Below are 16515 nucleotides of genomic sequence, written 5' to 3'. Positions count from 1 at the left end.
TGGAAAAAGGCCCTAATGACATATGCCTGCTTTATGTGGGTAGTATGAGAATTAATTAAATGCTTGTGAATCACAAGAAGATTCTGTGATTAAAAAATGGCACACATGTGCACAGTATTATTTTACTGAAAGCATGCATAGTCATTAAGTACAAAATAGTATCTTGCGCTTACACAGCTTTCGCATACCTTTTTGGCTCCATTGGTTACATGGGTCCATGGCAACTCTGGGTCTGATGCAGATGGAATGTTGTACAGTGGTACCTCGGGTTAAGTACTTAATTCGTTCCGGAGGTCCGTACTTAACCTGAAACTGTTCTTAACCTGAAGCACCACTTTAGCTAATGGGGCCTCCTGCTGCTGCTGCGCCGCCGGAGCATAATTTCTGTTCTCATCCTGAAGCAAAGTTCTTAACGTGAAGCACTATTTCTGGGTTAGCGGAGTCTGCAACCCGAAGCATATGTAACCTGAAGTGTATGTAACCCGATGGTGCTTACAACCATTAGCAAGAGACACTTTGTAATGACTGTTTTGTATCAGCGAATGATACTCCATGATTATTTGGAGACAAGGAGATTAGGCTTTGGTTATGATCACTAGCAGCACTGTCAGATTAGACAGAAACTGTAGGAAATCCCCAGATTTGGGAGGGGAGGGCATCAGGATGACTTGTTTAAGGAGATTTAAGGATCAGTTGGGTTCTGGAATGCTCTGAGGGAGATTGCCCAACAGGGATGGGGAACCTGTCCATGTGTTGCTGGACCACAACTCCCATCAGCCCAAGTCAAAATGGCAGATGGCAAGGATGATGGGAATTATAATCCAACAAAATAAGATCGTTTATTTATTAAAATATTTATATCCTGCCTTTCTGTAATATGGCCATGGCATTTTAAAGTAACATTATGTAAAGCAATATTGTCAATTTGCAAAACATTCTAATAGAAAAAGAAGAAACGACAGAAATTGAAGGAACTGCACTTTATTACTCCCTCTCCTGGCCCAAAGTCCGTTGGTATACAGAACTCATGGTGATAATTTTCATGGTTGATGAAACTGCTCAGCTCTGATCCATCTCAGGTGCCACCAGAGCAGTATCAGAAGCATCCACAATCTCCAGTGCTTGGATGACTTCAGCCTGCTTACCTTGAAGGTAATTACCAGTACTTGTGAGCTAAGTTACTTGTGAGCTAAGTACTTGTGGACTAGTGAAAGTCTAGGGCCCAGAGCCCCTTTCAGTTAGGCTTCTTTCCTGGCTATGTTAATGAGACAGCTTTAGTAGGCATTGGATCTGTATAAGAAAGAAAGAAAGAAAGAAAGAAAGAAAGAAAGAAAGAAAGAAAGAAAGAAAACCATGTTATCCCATAAGAAACATTCCAATATCCACATTGGGGCAATACCTTTATTAGGTCAGACAAAATATTGCAAAAGTGTGTGAGCTTTAGAGTTCTCCGGAACTCTTCATCAGTCTAGACAGTAACCAAAACCATCTAAACTGACAGGTTATAAAAAGTTAGCCAATGCTGATGCCACGGATGGAGTCAGAAGTTAAACTTAAAGTGGAATGTGGGAGGAGACAGCAGACATTCAAAGGAGGCCTACTAGGTGTATTTCTTGAGATCCATAAAAGGAATAATTCTCTGATGGGACTTCTAGACCTCCTAAGTTGCATCCAACACGGTGGACTTCTTGTTTACAATGGCTAGAACAGGGGTCAGCAAACTTTTTCAGCAGGGGGCCAGTCCACTGTCCCTCAGACCTTGGGGAGGGGCTGGACTATATTTTGAAGAAAAAATATGAACAAATTCCTATTCCCCACATATAACTCAGAGATGCATTTTAAATAAAAGCACACATTCTACTCAGGTAGAAACACGCTGATTCACGGACCGTCCACAGGCCGGATTCAGAAGGTGACTGGGCCGGATCCAGCCCCCAGGCCTTAGTTTGCCTACCTATGGGGTAGAATTTACTGGAGGATTATTAGAATACCTTTACAGTGGTACCTCAGGTTAAGTACTTAATTCGTTCCGGAGGTCCGTACTTAACCTGAAGCACCACTTTAGCTAATGGGGCCTCCTGCTGCTGCTGCGCCGCCGGAGCACAATTTCTGTTCTCATCCTGAAGCAAAGTTCTTAACCTGAAGCACTATTTCTGGGCTAGTGGAGTCTGTAACCTGAAGCGTATGTAACCTGAAGCGTATGTAACCTGAGGTACCACTGTATTTAGAGAGACTCACTCAAAGAGGGATTCTTATAATTACCTGCCTAAGATCCTAGGACTGGTTACAATATTAAAACACAACAACTGAAAACTGTTCAAAACAACATATAATCCCCCCCCCCCCAAAAAAAACAAGGTGGGTCCTAAAAAAAGACACCACAAGCCAGGGTAAAGAGGTGTGTTTTCAGCATATGCTGGAGGCTGTATAATGAAGATGCCTGATGAGATGATGAGAGAGGGAAGATCAGCCCCTCAAGGTCTGTTATTTAGGGGTCAGTATTGGCAACAGCACTAATATCTCTACGAAGCTGCTGGATGAGATCCTCCAGAGCTTTGCAGTTGCATGCCATCCATATGCCTATGACACACAGCTCTCTGTTTTGGTAACTAAGCAGCTGGGAGCTGCTGCCTCAGTGCTGATTCAAGTGTCTGGAGGCTGTAGCTGAGTTAAAACATGTTGAAGTTGAATTCAGATTAGAAAAGGGTGATGGCAGTAAAAAGACTGGGTGCCCTGGCACAGAATATCTTCCTTTGATCAATAAGGTAATTGTTGGAAACGGGAAATTGCCCCATAGGCTTCATTTGATGAAATTAAAGAGCTACATTTTATTAAATAGTTCCTTATCATATGCTTGCAAAATGTCTAGAACTCCCTGCTAAAACAGACCCTCATATGAATTCCATTTTTTTAAAAAAAGCTGCAGTTGAACCTTTCATATGTTTTTGTTGTATGTAAACTGCCCTGCTTGGTAAAATTCTATTTGATGGGTAAGATGGAAGTTTATTAAGCTGAACATTTGTTAATTGCTTTGCAGAGCCAGTGGTGAAAAGTGGGTAACAAACAGTGACAACAAGAAATATTAACATTGCGTAAGTTTTATATCTTCTTCTTTTAAGCAGAGAGGTTATTTTAACACCCGCTTTCAAAAAGTTAATAGCTACAGTAGGAACTGCCACTGGACCTTTAAAAGGAAATTCTACAGTTAGGTTGGCAACACCAGTCTATGACACCCAGGATTATTCTCTGCTCTAGAGACCAGGACGCGCAAAAGCATCTGAGAATATCAGTTTACAGTCCTGCTCCGAAATGAATAACTATAAATAAATATAGGGCAGGTGTTCCCAAACTCTGGTCCGGGAGCTTCATTCAAGTGCTTTGCCTGTAAAAATAGAATCCAAAAGCAGGCAGCGTCTAGCACAGCACTTTACGATTGCTACAAGGGGCACAAACATTACTAAGTGATCCTGGGAATTTGGGAACCAGGCAGTTTCCCGGACTCTCCGAAGACTGCGGACACTTGCATGCTTCTTCCCAGGCCAAGCTTGCTGGTGTAGCAATCTCCAAACCAGTCCTTCCCGGGTAACCCTTGCTGACGCCTGCGGCTCTATTACTGCGATGAGTCAGGCAGGCAAAAGCGCGCGGGGGGGGGGGGGAGAGACACCCCAAAGCCCCAAATCCACCCCTTGGCCCTTTGCAGGCCTAGCCTGTGGCGGCGCGCCACGTCACGCCTTTGCCCTTTCCCCCGGGTTGTGCAAGGCCGCGCGACTCTCGCTTTTGCAAAGCGGCTGCTTGCCAGGAGCTGCTTGGGCCGCTTGGCTATATTTGGTTCACCACCAGGTGACCCGTCCAGATCAAGAGCGGAGCCGGTCGGCACGATTCCTTTCTTGGTCCTTCTCCGGCAGGCCCGAGGGGCCGAGCGAGGGAGCTGCTCTCCCGCCGGGGCCCCGGAGGAGGAGGAGGGGCCGCCGCCACGCCTGCGCCGCTCACTCCCTCGCTCTAATTATAGCGGGCGCAGCTGGTGCAGTTTCCCGGCCCGGGAGGGGCTGGCGGGAGCTGCCAGGGGAGGCTTCCGGGGTGGCGCCTCCCTCGTCAGGATCGCGGCCACGCTGCTTTGCTCCAGGGTGGTCCAGCTTATTTGGGGTGGCTATGGACTGATCCGAGTGAAAGTCTTAATAGAGATCCAAGCCTCTGCATGAGTGACCCCCCCCCCCGACGCCCCGTGGAAATGCCGGGGTCTTTCTTCTCAGGTGGCTCTGCCAAGCGCACCCGCGTTCCCGCGACGGGATTTCTGAGGGTGGGGCCGCCTATTAAGACAGGAATATGCAGCTGTCCCATACCAGGATCGAACCTGCAACCTTGGCATTATCAGCACTACGCTAGTCTAACCCAACTGAGAATCGGAAGGGATCACGGGGGTCATCTGATCCAACCCTCTGTTGTTGTGACATAAGTACAAAAAGTTGCTTGGAGTGGGTGTGTACCTGGGCCTCTTCTGAAGGTTATGTGCTTTGGCTCCCCCCCCCCCCGCAAAATGTATTCCCAGAACTACCTTTTAAAAATGAAATGGGGGGGGGGGGACATTTTATTTTGAAACAAAAAGGTCTGTATGTGATGTAAAGAAGAAAGTTGCACAACTCAAAAAATGAATAGGTTTAGGCATACACTTGCAAGTACAGTGGTACTTCGGGTTAAAAACTTAATTTGTTCTGGAGGTCCGTTCTTAACCTGAAACTGTTCTTAACCTGAAGCACCACTTTAGCTAATGGGGCCTCCTGCTGTCACCGCACCACCACCATGCAATTTCTGTTCTCATCCTGAAGCAAAGTTCTTAACCCGAGGGTTAGCGGAGTCTGTAACCCGAAGCGTCTGTAACCCGAGGTACCACTGTAACTACAACAGGGCTTACAAAATCAGAAGGCCTTATATGTGGATCTATATGGCATATGGCACATAACTGCAGCAAATCCCAGGCATGTTACTCAGAAGTAAGTCCTACTGCATTCACTGGGCTGGCTTCCTAGTTGGCATCTCTCTGTCTCGGGGAAACAATGGATGAGTGCGCCTTTGGGGGTGAGGTCAAGCTGTTGGAAGTCAAGCTTCCTCGTCAATGTGTTCAGAATTGCAGTCTCACTTGGGCATTGCTGCAGGCACCTCACGCAGAAGCATATCGATCTGCTCACGTAAGCTGACTGGTAGCTTTCCAGTGATTTGAGCTACTATTTTTTTTCTGGTTACTGTTTAGCAGGCAGAAATCTAATAAAATTCGACTTTTCCTGACATGGATATTCACTGCCTTTTTACCTGTAATGCAACACTTGCGAGGTCTCCTTTCTGAAAGAGAGTAGCCACCTTAGCTGAGTTGTTATTATTATCTAGCAAATTTGTAAAGCGCTTGACAGAAAGTATCAAAATGGTGAATTAAAACCACAAGTTTTGATCTCTGTGCATGCTGAAACAGCTGCAAGTGATCAGAGGCACAGCTGGATAGCTCTGTCGGTAGAGCATGAGACTCTCAGGCTTGTGGGTTTCTGCTCCACATTGGGCATTGCAGGGGGTTGGACTAGATGACCCTTGGTTACTCCCAACATAAACAATTCTATGATTCTATGATGACTCAGCAGACGTCACTGTGGCACATAAAGTATAAAACATGTTAGATGAGCCCTACACAATCTGAGTTCACAGCCTGTTTTCAGAATTTTGATCAGATACAGTCATCTAGACTATTTGGCCTGGTTTGTCCCAATAGAATCTGTATGGTTTTTTCACATCGCGATTGGACAGGTTGTTCTTCGTAGAGGCAGATTTAACTACCCCATTGTGGAGTGCTGTGGTTGTGGGGCAGAGAGGGAAACTAGCAGCTGCGTGGAATAACGCTTGGGATGGCAGACCTGTAAGGAGAAGGTGAACTTGGTTGTGTAAACATTACTGTTTGAACTTAGGACTTTGTCTGGCACAGTGAGCACCTTGAACAAACCTTAATCACAGAGAACACATGGCTAGATTACAGCTCAGGTGCTTGCTAAGGAAATTAATCATTTACTAACCTACACAATCTCTTTATTTTCAAAGGTAAGGGTTTAAAAATCACAAGACTGCAGTTCGGTAAAGCACCTCTGATGGTGGGAGTTGGTTCTAGGAACGCTAATGCAATGTTAGCATGTTTTCCAGTGACTGGAGCTCTGGCTTTTGGAAGTGCCAAGATTTTAACATCGATTTTTCATTAACTAAGGGCTTCACACATTAAAAGGGATAGGTTTTTAAGATGCGTAAAAGGGTGAGAAATGGCAGCCAATCATGGTTCCCCAATTGTGCCCCTGTATGGCACACCCATTTTTCCCAACACAAGTCTTCCCCACACAAGTAATAGGCAGAGTAGCCCTTGCACCTCAGTCTACAACCCAGTTAAACTGAAGTACTTGTATTTACACTAGATCATACCCCAGTCCTAATCATGTCAGATGTAAGTAAATCCCATTCATTTTCAGTGTGGCTTGTAATATGGTTAAGATTGTGGCGTCAAGCCCATTGTCTTCACTTAGAACAGAAATCCAAGTATTTTTGTTTTAGATCAGTCTGTTGTATATGTGTAATTATACTGTTGTATATGTGTAATTTTTCAGCCTCAGATCTTAATCCATGTAATGGGACTAATAGTATAATCGTAGATCCTTTTTAAAATTTTCAGTACATAAGTGAGGATACTCTGCATCCTCCTTGTATGCTTTTGCCCAGCCGGAATACATCTTTGGTATCTGATAATTCTTCTTTGCTTCTCTGATGAAGGATACAGAGGGCAGTGTGGAAAGTGTGTAGAATCTAGCCTGCTGTACAAAGGTAAAATTGGTTGCCCCAGCAACTTCTGCCTATGGCTCTGCTTGCCATGGGGATGCTGCCCTTGAGATTAATAGGATTCCCCATCCCTGCTATAAAAAGTTCTAGATTCAATGTCTTGTGGCTCCAGTTAAATGGTCAGGTAGCAGACAATGGGGAAGATCTGCTGCCTGAGACCCTGGAGAGCTGCAGCCAGCAGAGAGTAAATAATGCTGAGTTAGATGTACTAATGATCTGACTCACTCCAAGGCGGATTCATCTGAGTTGCTTATTTTTCAAACAAAAAAACATAGCTGGTTGTTGTTGAATTACTAGGCAGAGTCCCTACACCCTGTTATTCCCACTACCTCCCAACCTGCAAAATTCATAATTGCTGATTGTCAGCAGCACTGTGGGATTAGGAAAGCTTCCCTCTTGTTTCTTGTCTCTATTTCAGATGCATCTCCTTAAAGAAGGATGGCTTCCCCCACCACTGTGCTTAAGGAATAGACTAGACAAATCCTCAGTTTTATGCCACTCTCTTAACTTTCCATAGCACAAGCAGATTGCAGTCCTTGAAGTAGTTTTAATTGAAAGCATTTGAACTTCATGCCGCATAAATGTGTCTAGGACTGGGTGGTTGGGGAAGCCCAGATTCTCTTTGTGTTGGCAATCTTACCCTAAATGTACACAAGTAAATTCCAGTTTTCAAAAGGACGTATTTCTATGTATAATTTGCAGCCCAGGGATTCTAAGATAAATTGGATTTGCAGTCACAAGGTGCGTAACTGAAATTGTTAAGCCAAGAATATGCTTAGCATACACTTTGCTTTACACTCCAATTAGCATATCACCACATGGGTGGGGGAGGTAGGAATATGCCTTTCTGAAGTAATCTGCACCACTATCAAATCTGCCATATGAGCTTGTAAATTCAATTGGACAGAGGGCTTTTTTCTGACAAATTGTTTTCAGGATTGGGGTGCCATGCTGCAGGTCCCAAACCATTTCCAGTTTCTGTAGTAATAGCTGCACTGAATCCAGCAAGACTTGCTTCTGCAGAAATGTGCATAAGATAGAACTTTAAGTGGGTGAAGTATTGGATTTTAAATTGTGCGAAAGCCTTAGAAAAGTATTTATAAATTTATAAATGTGACACTGATTATTTATGGTCCCCCCAAGTGCAGTAAAACTGTATAAGCATTGTGGTAATTTAAAACGAGGAGAAATATATATATTAAAACACATTACTCGTTCAGCTTGTTGCATGATATTAAAGTGTCGCTTATAGGTTAGGAATTTGTTCAAGATAAAACTATCATGATAAAAACAAATGCTTTATCAGGATTTCTGATGACAACAGCTTAACCAAAGGCAGTCAATGAGTTAATAGTCCAAGTGTCCCAGCTCCAGTCTGGAATGATGAAACGGATAAATATGTATTCCATTCATCTGTTAGAATAGCCTGACCTTGGTCTATGACTGAGGAAAGGCGTGTCCTCTCAATCTGCAGTTCTTGAACAAAGGCAAGCAAATGAGGGTGACTCAGGATTTCGTGTGGCCTAGATGCAGCGAACGTTTTCTGAATGATTACACATCTACACTCAAGAATTAGGAAGAGAAACCTATTACCCTTTACCAAGTAAAACTATTTTATAAGCTGCCTGCAGGATTTTTTCTCTATCTCTAAATAACCTTGTCCATTAGCAAGAAGAGTTTGAAAAACATCTGACTTGCCTGGCCAGTAACCTGTAACAGTAGATTTGATAAAAATCAAGGGCACTTTTATATGTAACGGTAAGAAGAGTTTCTTTTACAGCCTTTATTTTGTAATCTCAGATACAGGTAGGTCTACTAAGAGTGGGTAATAATGGGCCATTCAATTCACCCCACTGCTTTCATACACTTCCTAGCTTTGTATTAGAACTCTCATCTGCTAATGTCTTTTAAAAAAACTAACAAAAACTAGAGTTGCAGTCTTTGGCAGGAGCAAGCTTTAAATAAACTACTTTTCAAATCTTTCCATGCATGCAGTCCTAAATAGTCGCACCACAGAAGCAACCCCATTGAAATTAATGGGCCAATCTTTCCACATAAATGCAATTGGTTAAAGTTTAAAAAAAAAAAATCATCGGCTTATACCTGTATCACTTTTTACCATTTAATTATTTATAGCATTGCATATACACCATCAGCCAAAGAATATCATGTAACTGTAAACTGGAACTTTTCAATTCAGTCTGAAGTGCAGGAGCCCTTGAATTTTAAAAACAAATTTAGTCCCACTGAAGTCATTGACTTAAAAACACATTTTGACTGGGCTATTTGTGTAAACTATCTTTAGCTGAACTCATTTCCGCACTTTAACAGTGCAACTTTTAGTGTTAAGCAACTTCCAACCCCTTATACCTCTGCAGAGTGTTGTATTTGGTGCTCATGCAGAATTCCTATTTAAATAATTAAACTATATATTAAAATATCCAGTTCTTATAAAACTAAGAATCATATATCATAATCATACCTTAGCCTTTCCCAATATTGCGCATAACCAGTAACGTTTCAAATAGTTTTTCTACTTGGTACTTGTTTTGATTGGGAGCATCTAGGCTGCATCTGCGCATAGTAGTTCATGTTTCTCCATACCACATTATTGCAAGGAGAAAGTCAAGTACCCCAATGCTATATATATTTAGCCAGCATTTCAGTGCTAAACTTATTTATTTGGACTGAATTCAAGGAAAGATTCTTCCACTTGCATATACTTAGGATAGCTGTTTGCCACCAGCCTTGTTTGTTATTTATATTAGGGTTTAACACCTCTAGCTAAAAGAACCTTTTGCAAAGCTGTAAGGTAGACAGTGAAATCACCTGCCCTCAATGACTCTCTCATGTCAGCAGAACACTGTGTCTGTTCTTCTTGGTAGTAAGGTGAGAAGGCTTTGGCCCTAGTACAGAGAAAATTTCCCAGGATCCTGTTACCATAAAAAGCCATTGGGAGAACCCTCCCAAATAAACCTCTTCCTAAATGTGATTTCACAAGATACATAGCTCAAGGCTTTATAGACCACCATACAATTGCTGGGCTTCTTTCTACTTTTATGTCAGGAGGATGGTCAGCCCTCCTGGAAAAAAAAAAATAGTACATTTTCAGTTTCGCTGCTGTTCTGCTCTTAGCCTAGGTTCTGTTTTTATGTCTAGCAAAAGAGAGCAATCTCTTAAAAATCCATTTGATTTGGCTACTATGCACCTCAGTAGCTGCAGTATTTTTTTAAAAATGAAAAGGGTAACAAAAACTCGCAGAAAGTGTTTAAAGCTCCTAGTTTCATTTTATTCAATGCAAAAGATAAAAAATAATAGGAAAAAATAGTAATGTGTTAGTTTAGTAACTATAAACAATGAAAGCATAGTGCAGGTGATATTTCAATAAAAGTAACTTAAAAGTGTAAATGAAGGTGAGATTTTGACAATCACACTCTCCATTAAAACAACATTTTGCTTTATTGCTATACAAATTATCACCATTAAAAACTTCAAAAAAGTAAGGGTGCAAACCCTAACTCCATTGAAATTAATGACTCGGTTCACATTAGCTGCAATGGAATCAAGGTTTGCATTATTATCAGAGATTAATGGTAGTACTGTTGCAGCTAAAGCACTTAAAAAAAAACGTTGTAGCCAAGAAAACATATAGTAAATATAATGTGATCCACTGTGGTGATGTCATAAACTTGTCAGGAAACAAACTAAAATTACAATAGGCCCAATTGATCCAAAAAGCATGTACTAGTTTATGACGTTTCTGTATTATGAATTTATAATGCATGTTAGAACCGGTCACCTTAACAGGTTTGGAAGGAGTTGACTGAACAGGTGGAGAGCTTTGAAATGTGTTCCAGCTGTCATCATGTGGTATGACGAGGCCTAAACTTTCCCACTATTTAAACTACTTTAAAGAACATACAGTGATATTACTGGGCTACAATATATGAAGACACTTATTCAGGATATAAGTGTAGTAAAAGAGCTTTTGTTGGAGATCTAGATCAAATGCCTTTCAATACCTTGACATGCCTGAATAGTCTTAGCAAGAAAAAAGTTACTATCATCCCCACTTCAAGTTAAGAAGCTCAAATCTGAACTACATGCCAAGACATCACAACAAACTTTCCAGGAAAATTTTGGTATGGATATTCTCTTACCTAGAATGCAGTTTCTCCATACAAATTGGTATAATACATGAGGTATCATGTCAAAGAGATTCTTAAGAACTTGTTACCATCTATCAATTCAAAATCCAATTTTTAATAAAGTGCCTAAATACATATTTCCACAGACTATAGTGGTTCCAAAGAATCCTTTACAGTTGTATATATGTGCGTTTTTTTTCCTCTCGAACTGTCTAAACATGTGTTTACATAAGACACCAGTCTGCACTATATGTATTTCTATCATTTTAAAGAGCATTGAATTGGTTTATCATGCAAATCTTGTTATTTAATTTACACTGACCTGTAATATGGAACACAATGCTAGTGGGTGTACTTAAAACACTTCAAAAAAGAAAGGTTACTGTGCATGTGCAGTTTGGATTTTCCAAATGTCATGACCATTAAAAAAAAGAAGCCTACCAAAATCTATTCTGCATTCAATAGCAGTCTGAACATTAACACATAAGAACAGTCTGACCCAACAGCATCAAAAACTGTTAAACCTAGTTGAACAGATTCTCTCAACATCAAAATGTATAGTGTTATTTGCCACAGAGATGGGGACCGTATAACCATCTTTCTGCTTCAAACAAGTCTATGTGACATATTATAAACACTTAGCACAAGGGCTTGCACAGCAGTGTTGCTAACACAACTGTAAACAGCACAGAATCACTACAGTAAGGCTTAACTATTTCTAGTAACTGATGATTTATTGATTAAAAATGTTGCTGTCTGATGCAAAAAAAAAAAGTGTGATCAAAATAATAATTTTACAAAAGAATTCTTGAAAGTAGTCTAAAAGGCAAGAAACTGGAGTTGATTTAAATCCCAAGCTGTTCCATTTAGATGAGAATTAGCTCTCTCCAACACAAGTATTATGAAATTTCAGGTAGAATTTTTCACTAATCTCTATGCTGCCGTAATAGGCAAGCCAGGTAAAAGCCTCATATGCTGCTGTTATTACCATACTGTTATCTGCCACAACCTGGCAACATGTCAGCAATAGTAACAATGACAACATTATCATACTTGATAAGCAAGATCAAAGCCCACCTGCACTATATTAAGTAAATAAAAAATAAAGAAATATGCTTCAGAGTTTTCCACATGAACATGGAGGAAGTGGTGATGTTAAATGGTGCTGAAAAGGTATGGATTTGTTTTTTTAAAAAAATGGCAGTGCTATTCTGTCTGCACCAATGCACAGTTAGACAATAAACTAACTTATCACAAAAATTCTGCAGGAACATTACGTAATTGAATAAATGCAGTTTTGCAATCTTACAACCAACCTCTTGAACTGTGGTCAACTCTGCCTTTAAGAAAAAAAAACAAACTCCCCAATTCCTAATGCAACAGCGCCTCACTTAGCATAATGCTCTGAAGGCAACTTCCTTATGGAAACAAAACTACTTGAAGAATCTGGCCATTTTTGCAGCAGTAGCAGCAGCAAGGGAATGATGTTTCCAAATGAAACCCCTTGTGCTTTCTCACCTGTCTTTGGACTGGACTGAGTGGCATTCCCACTTTAATCCTATGAACACCTTTAATGCCATGTTATCTCTAAAACCTGCATGCCTCCAGCATGTATTAGTGAGGGCAAAAAATAAGGAACCACCAACAGTAAGGCGTTCTTTACAATGTCAGATGTATTTGGCATTTAAAAAAAGAACACAAAAAAAAGGAGAGGAGGAGGAAGAAGAAGAAGAAAAAACAAGTGCATACAAACACAGCTAGAAGCATTTCTGGTTTGCCAAGTGCTCTCTAAAAAAAGCAGCGCAAGTCACAGCCTACACTGAAAACAGTAACTCACCAAGGAAGCACAACAAATAATTGCTATAACAAAAAAAAAAAGAAGGGGAAAAAGTACATTAAGTACATACCTTTCGTCTTCAAAAAAATATAGAAACACAATGTATTCAAAAAGAGAAATCAAAATTATACAGCCATGTTTTATGAAGTCTACATTTCCCTTGTCTTGGAGATATATATATATATATATATAATATATATATAGATATTTATAGGTATTTATAGATATATACAATTCAAGCAGTTTTATGTTAAGGTTGACGTTGCATTGAGAAACTGGGAAAGTCAAGAGTCCCTCTCCTTTTTCACTTTCACATCTCCTGCAAGAATGGTTGCAATCTCGCCCTGCATGAAGGCCCAAGGGACATTGGAGCCCACCAGAGGGCACTTCTCCCCACTGGGACAATAGACCTCCCCACTAGCTCCTTGCTGTTTGATGCTCTGTCTGGAGCAAGGGAAGCAAAATTTGTGGGATGGGACGGAGGGGCACTGCACAAAGTGGGTGTCTTCCAGGCGCTCATGACACAGGGTGCAGCACAGGGGGACGCTAGCTGCCAGCGAAGAGTCTGGGAGGCTGGCGGGGTGCACAGGCTCCATCCCCCCGGCATTTGCCCCTTGGCTCTGCACCTCCCGGGTTGGCCTTCTTTGGTTCATAGGGGATGGCGAGGGCGGGCTACTGCTATTCCTCCTGGTGGTGGAGTGGACCTGGTTGGCATCTTTGGAGGCATGGTTCCCCCCAGCATTGTCTGCAACTAAAATGAGCGCTGCCATCGGGGACTGGCCGTTCTGGACTGCCTCGGGTGGCGTGGTCCGGTTGGAATGAGGCGAAGCGGTTGGCGGCGGTGGGGACATGAAGGACGCAGCTGCCATGGAGATCTTCATCCCTTCTGAGGAGGTTGGTAGCCATGACTGCGCCTCGCCATTGATTTTGGGAGGTCCAGCTTCACCTTCAGGCTCTGGAGAAGGCTTTCTCTTCCTCGCAGCCCGGGCCCCTGCGGAGCAAAGCAGGAGAGGAGATATAGTGTCGCAGCAGCACAGCCACAGAAAACGTGTGCAAAGCGGCAGGGTCAAGATGCCACCCAAGCCAAGCACTTGGGATTCGGGCCAAGTTGCTCGCTGAATTCTAACGGATCAAACCAGCTTAAACCCCCAGTAAATTCAGCTTATCTGGGGCTGTGGGTCGGCATGTGAACACGCCGTGCCAGCGCTTACACTACAGTACATGCTGCATGCATTCAAATGTGCCCACACTGTACCACCCTCCCACGCTGGCTGCCGGCCAAGGGAGCCGCTCGCAGCTTGGTAATCTTCCACTCGCTCCGAGCCCATTCAGGCTCAAGGCAAATCTATGCCCCAGCCGAGCTGCAGCCGTGAGGGGGGCGCGGGATCTGCCGAGCCCAGATAACTCCTGCATCCTCCTTATTTGCACGCCCAAAGCGAGCGCCTCGGAGCATATGCGGAACATATGGCGCCTGGCTCAGGAAAATGTCTGCTGTTGCTCGGAGCAGCCCTGCGTGCCTCAGCTCCCTTCGCGAAAGAATGCGGCCAGGGCAAGGGAGGGGAAACCCTCTGTCAGTGTCTGTCAGCAAAGAGCCCTGACTCATCCATGTTACACCAAGCACGCCGCTGGGGTTTCAGCACCAGGAAGTTGGGCCGAAATGGCGACCCTGGCTCGTCTTTTCCATGAGGGAACGGAGCGCGGGGGGGGGGGGAGTGCTTCCCTTCCTTCTCCCTCAGAAACCCACCGCCAGCCCCTCCCCCTGCTCAGGCCAAGAGCGCGCCCGCGCCCCCCAGTTGCCCCTCAGCGCAGCTCACCTGACTTAGCCACCGCGCCGTTGCTGTCGTAGCCCAGCAGCCTCCCGCCCGCCATGCCGGGCTCCTTCTTGAACTTGCTCTCGTAGGGCACCGCGTGGCCGCCGTGCTGCAAGGCCAGCAGGGTGTCTCGCACGGTCTTGGGCTTGCCCATCCACTCCTGCTCGGCGCTAGCTGCTGCCGCCGCCGCCGCCGCGCGGCTTTTGCTCTCCGCGCCGAGCTGCTCCAAGTTGTCCGCCGAGCCCCGCGCCTGCTGCTGCTGCTGCTGCTGGCCCTTGTCCTTGCCCTCCAAGTCGCTGGCTCCGCTGCCGCCGCCGCCGCTACTGGACGACGACGAGGACACCGAGCCGGGCCGCTTGTGCCCCCCCACTTCACCGGACTGCTGCTGGCTCTGCTGCGCTTGCGAGACCGACACCTGCAGCGGGGTGGGCGCTCCGGAGATGGCGGCCAAGGAGGCCGCCGCGGCCGCCGCAGCACGGCTGTTAATGTTGATGGCGGCGGGCAGTGAAGCTCCGTTCATGAGGGGCACCAAGGTGGGCGCCACGGCGTGCGTCCGCCGCGGGTTGGGGCTCTGGCGGTTGAGCTCCGGCGGCTCCTCGGGCTTGGAGAAGCCGTTGGGCACCAGGATGCCGTTGACCTGCCGGCTGCCCGCTCCGTACTCGGGTCCCAGGCGCGGCGGCCGCTCGGAAGGCGCGGCGGCCGCCAGAGAGTAGCGCTCGTGGGGCTGCGGCGGAGCGCGGGCGGCCGCCTCGGCTGCAGCCACGGCGGCCGAGTGCATCTCCTTGGCGCTGAGCGGCGGCGGCTGCTGCTTGGCGTGCGGCGGCGGCGCAGCCCGGCCTTCCTGGAAGCTGTGCGCCCGCTTGAGCTGCCGAGCCGTGTCGATGACGAACTCCACCCGGTCGGCGCCTTCGTAGTTGACGCAGCCCCTGCAGACGGGCTCGGTGAAATCCCAGATCATGGCCCAGGGCATGCGGGGCAGGTCGCACAAGTAGCACGACTGCCTGCGCGAGGCAGCCGCCACCGCCACCGCCGCCGACGACATGGCCGAGTCCAGGGGCAGCGAGCGCCCCGCGTCTCCTCCCCTGCCTCCTCTTCCCACTGCTGCTCTGCGAGCCACCGGGGAGGCTCTGCGCTCTGCAGCCGCTGCAGTCTCTTGCACCGACGGCCGCCTCCTGCCGCCGACAAGCGCCGCTCCAAGACGGGGCGAGGGCGAAAAGCTTCTTCCCGGGCCCCGCTCTCCTAGTCCCGCAGGCTGCAGTCGCTCACCGGGACGCGGCGAGACGCATCGCCCAAACCAGGCGCTCTCCGACCCCCCCAGTACAGCGCGCAGCTCTCTCTGCCCGCGCCGCGCTCTCGCTACTACAGCGCTGCCCGCCGGCTGCCGGCCGCCCAGACACTCGCATTGGGGCGGGGACTCCAGAAGCCGCCGCCGCCGCTGGTGCGCTCTGCTCCAGTGACTCGATTCTTCGACAGTGCCCAGGAGCGCCTGCGTGCTCGGCTCTCCCCCTTCCTCCTCCTGCTGCTCATTGAACTTCTGCCAAGACAACAAGAGCTGCAAGAATAACCAGCTCTCTTCTAGTCAGCACACGGGAGGAAGGGAGGGAGGGGGGAGGAGGAGGGAGCGGCAAGGCTTTCGCATGTGAATGGATGCAAAATGGGGAGCTGGGGGCCTTCCTCTTCTCCTGCCTTCTTCTAGGCAAGGCTTCCATGATAGTAATGTTGGCTGGACTCCCCCCTCCCCCAATGCACATTTTGCGTCGCATTATTATGGCACTACTTGTTGTTTCAAACGGGTTTTTTGCATACTGCAATGGCCGCGTTTGGGAATCTAGGTTACCATTTGATCCTTTGGTCTAATTCGAGC

The 16515-nt window shown here is 45.7% G+C and overlaps 1 protein-coding gene and 2 long non-coding RNA genes across 5 annotated transcripts; 1 reads left to right on the top strand and 2 right to left on the bottom strand.

Annotated features, from left to right (window-relative positions):
* Window positions 1-965: 965 nt before the first annotated feature.
* Window positions 966-4045, bottom strand: LOC310674592. Of its 2 annotated transcripts, none has more exons than XR_014509665.1 (2): window positions 3454-4045; window positions 966-1290 (listed from the first exon to the last, which is right to left on the bottom strand). It is a non-coding gene; the product is annotated as an uncharacterized lncRNA (long non-coding RNA). The 2 variants fall into 2 exon arrangements; XR_014509666.1 differs by having other exon boundaries at window positions 3797-4045.
* LOC310674594 lies at window positions 1820-11777 on the top strand. Of its 2 annotated transcripts, XR_014509669.1 has the most exons (3): window positions 1905-2765; window positions 3038-3092; window positions 7274-11777. It is a non-coding gene; the product is annotated as an uncharacterized lncRNA (long non-coding RNA). The 2 variants fall into 2 exon arrangements; XR_014509668.1 differs by having other exon boundaries at window positions 1820-2765; window positions 3038-11777.
* On the bottom strand, window positions 11099-16101 carry IRF2BP2 (interferon regulatory factor 2 binding protein 2). Its single transcript, XM_083433906.1, has 2 exons — window positions 14655-16101; window positions 11099-13831 (listed from the first exon to the last, which is right to left on the bottom strand). Exons 1-2 carry the CDS (start codon window positions 15691-15693, stop codon window positions 13125-13127), a joined length of 1746 nt encoding a protein of 581 aa, XP_083290032.1. The 5' UTR covers window positions 15694-16101; the 3' UTR covers window positions 11099-13124.
* Window positions 16102-16515: the final 414 nt, after the last annotated feature.

The sequence above is a fragment of the Podarcis tiliguerta genome (genome assembly GCF_965153285.1).
Source record: "Podarcis tiliguerta genome assembly, chromosome: 3".
NCBI classification, from domain to species: domain Eukaryota; kingdom Metazoa; phylum Chordata; class Lepidosauria; order Squamata; family Lacertidae; genus Podarcis; species Podarcis tiliguerta.
This window is presented reverse-complemented; position numbering and strand designations above follow the sequence as displayed.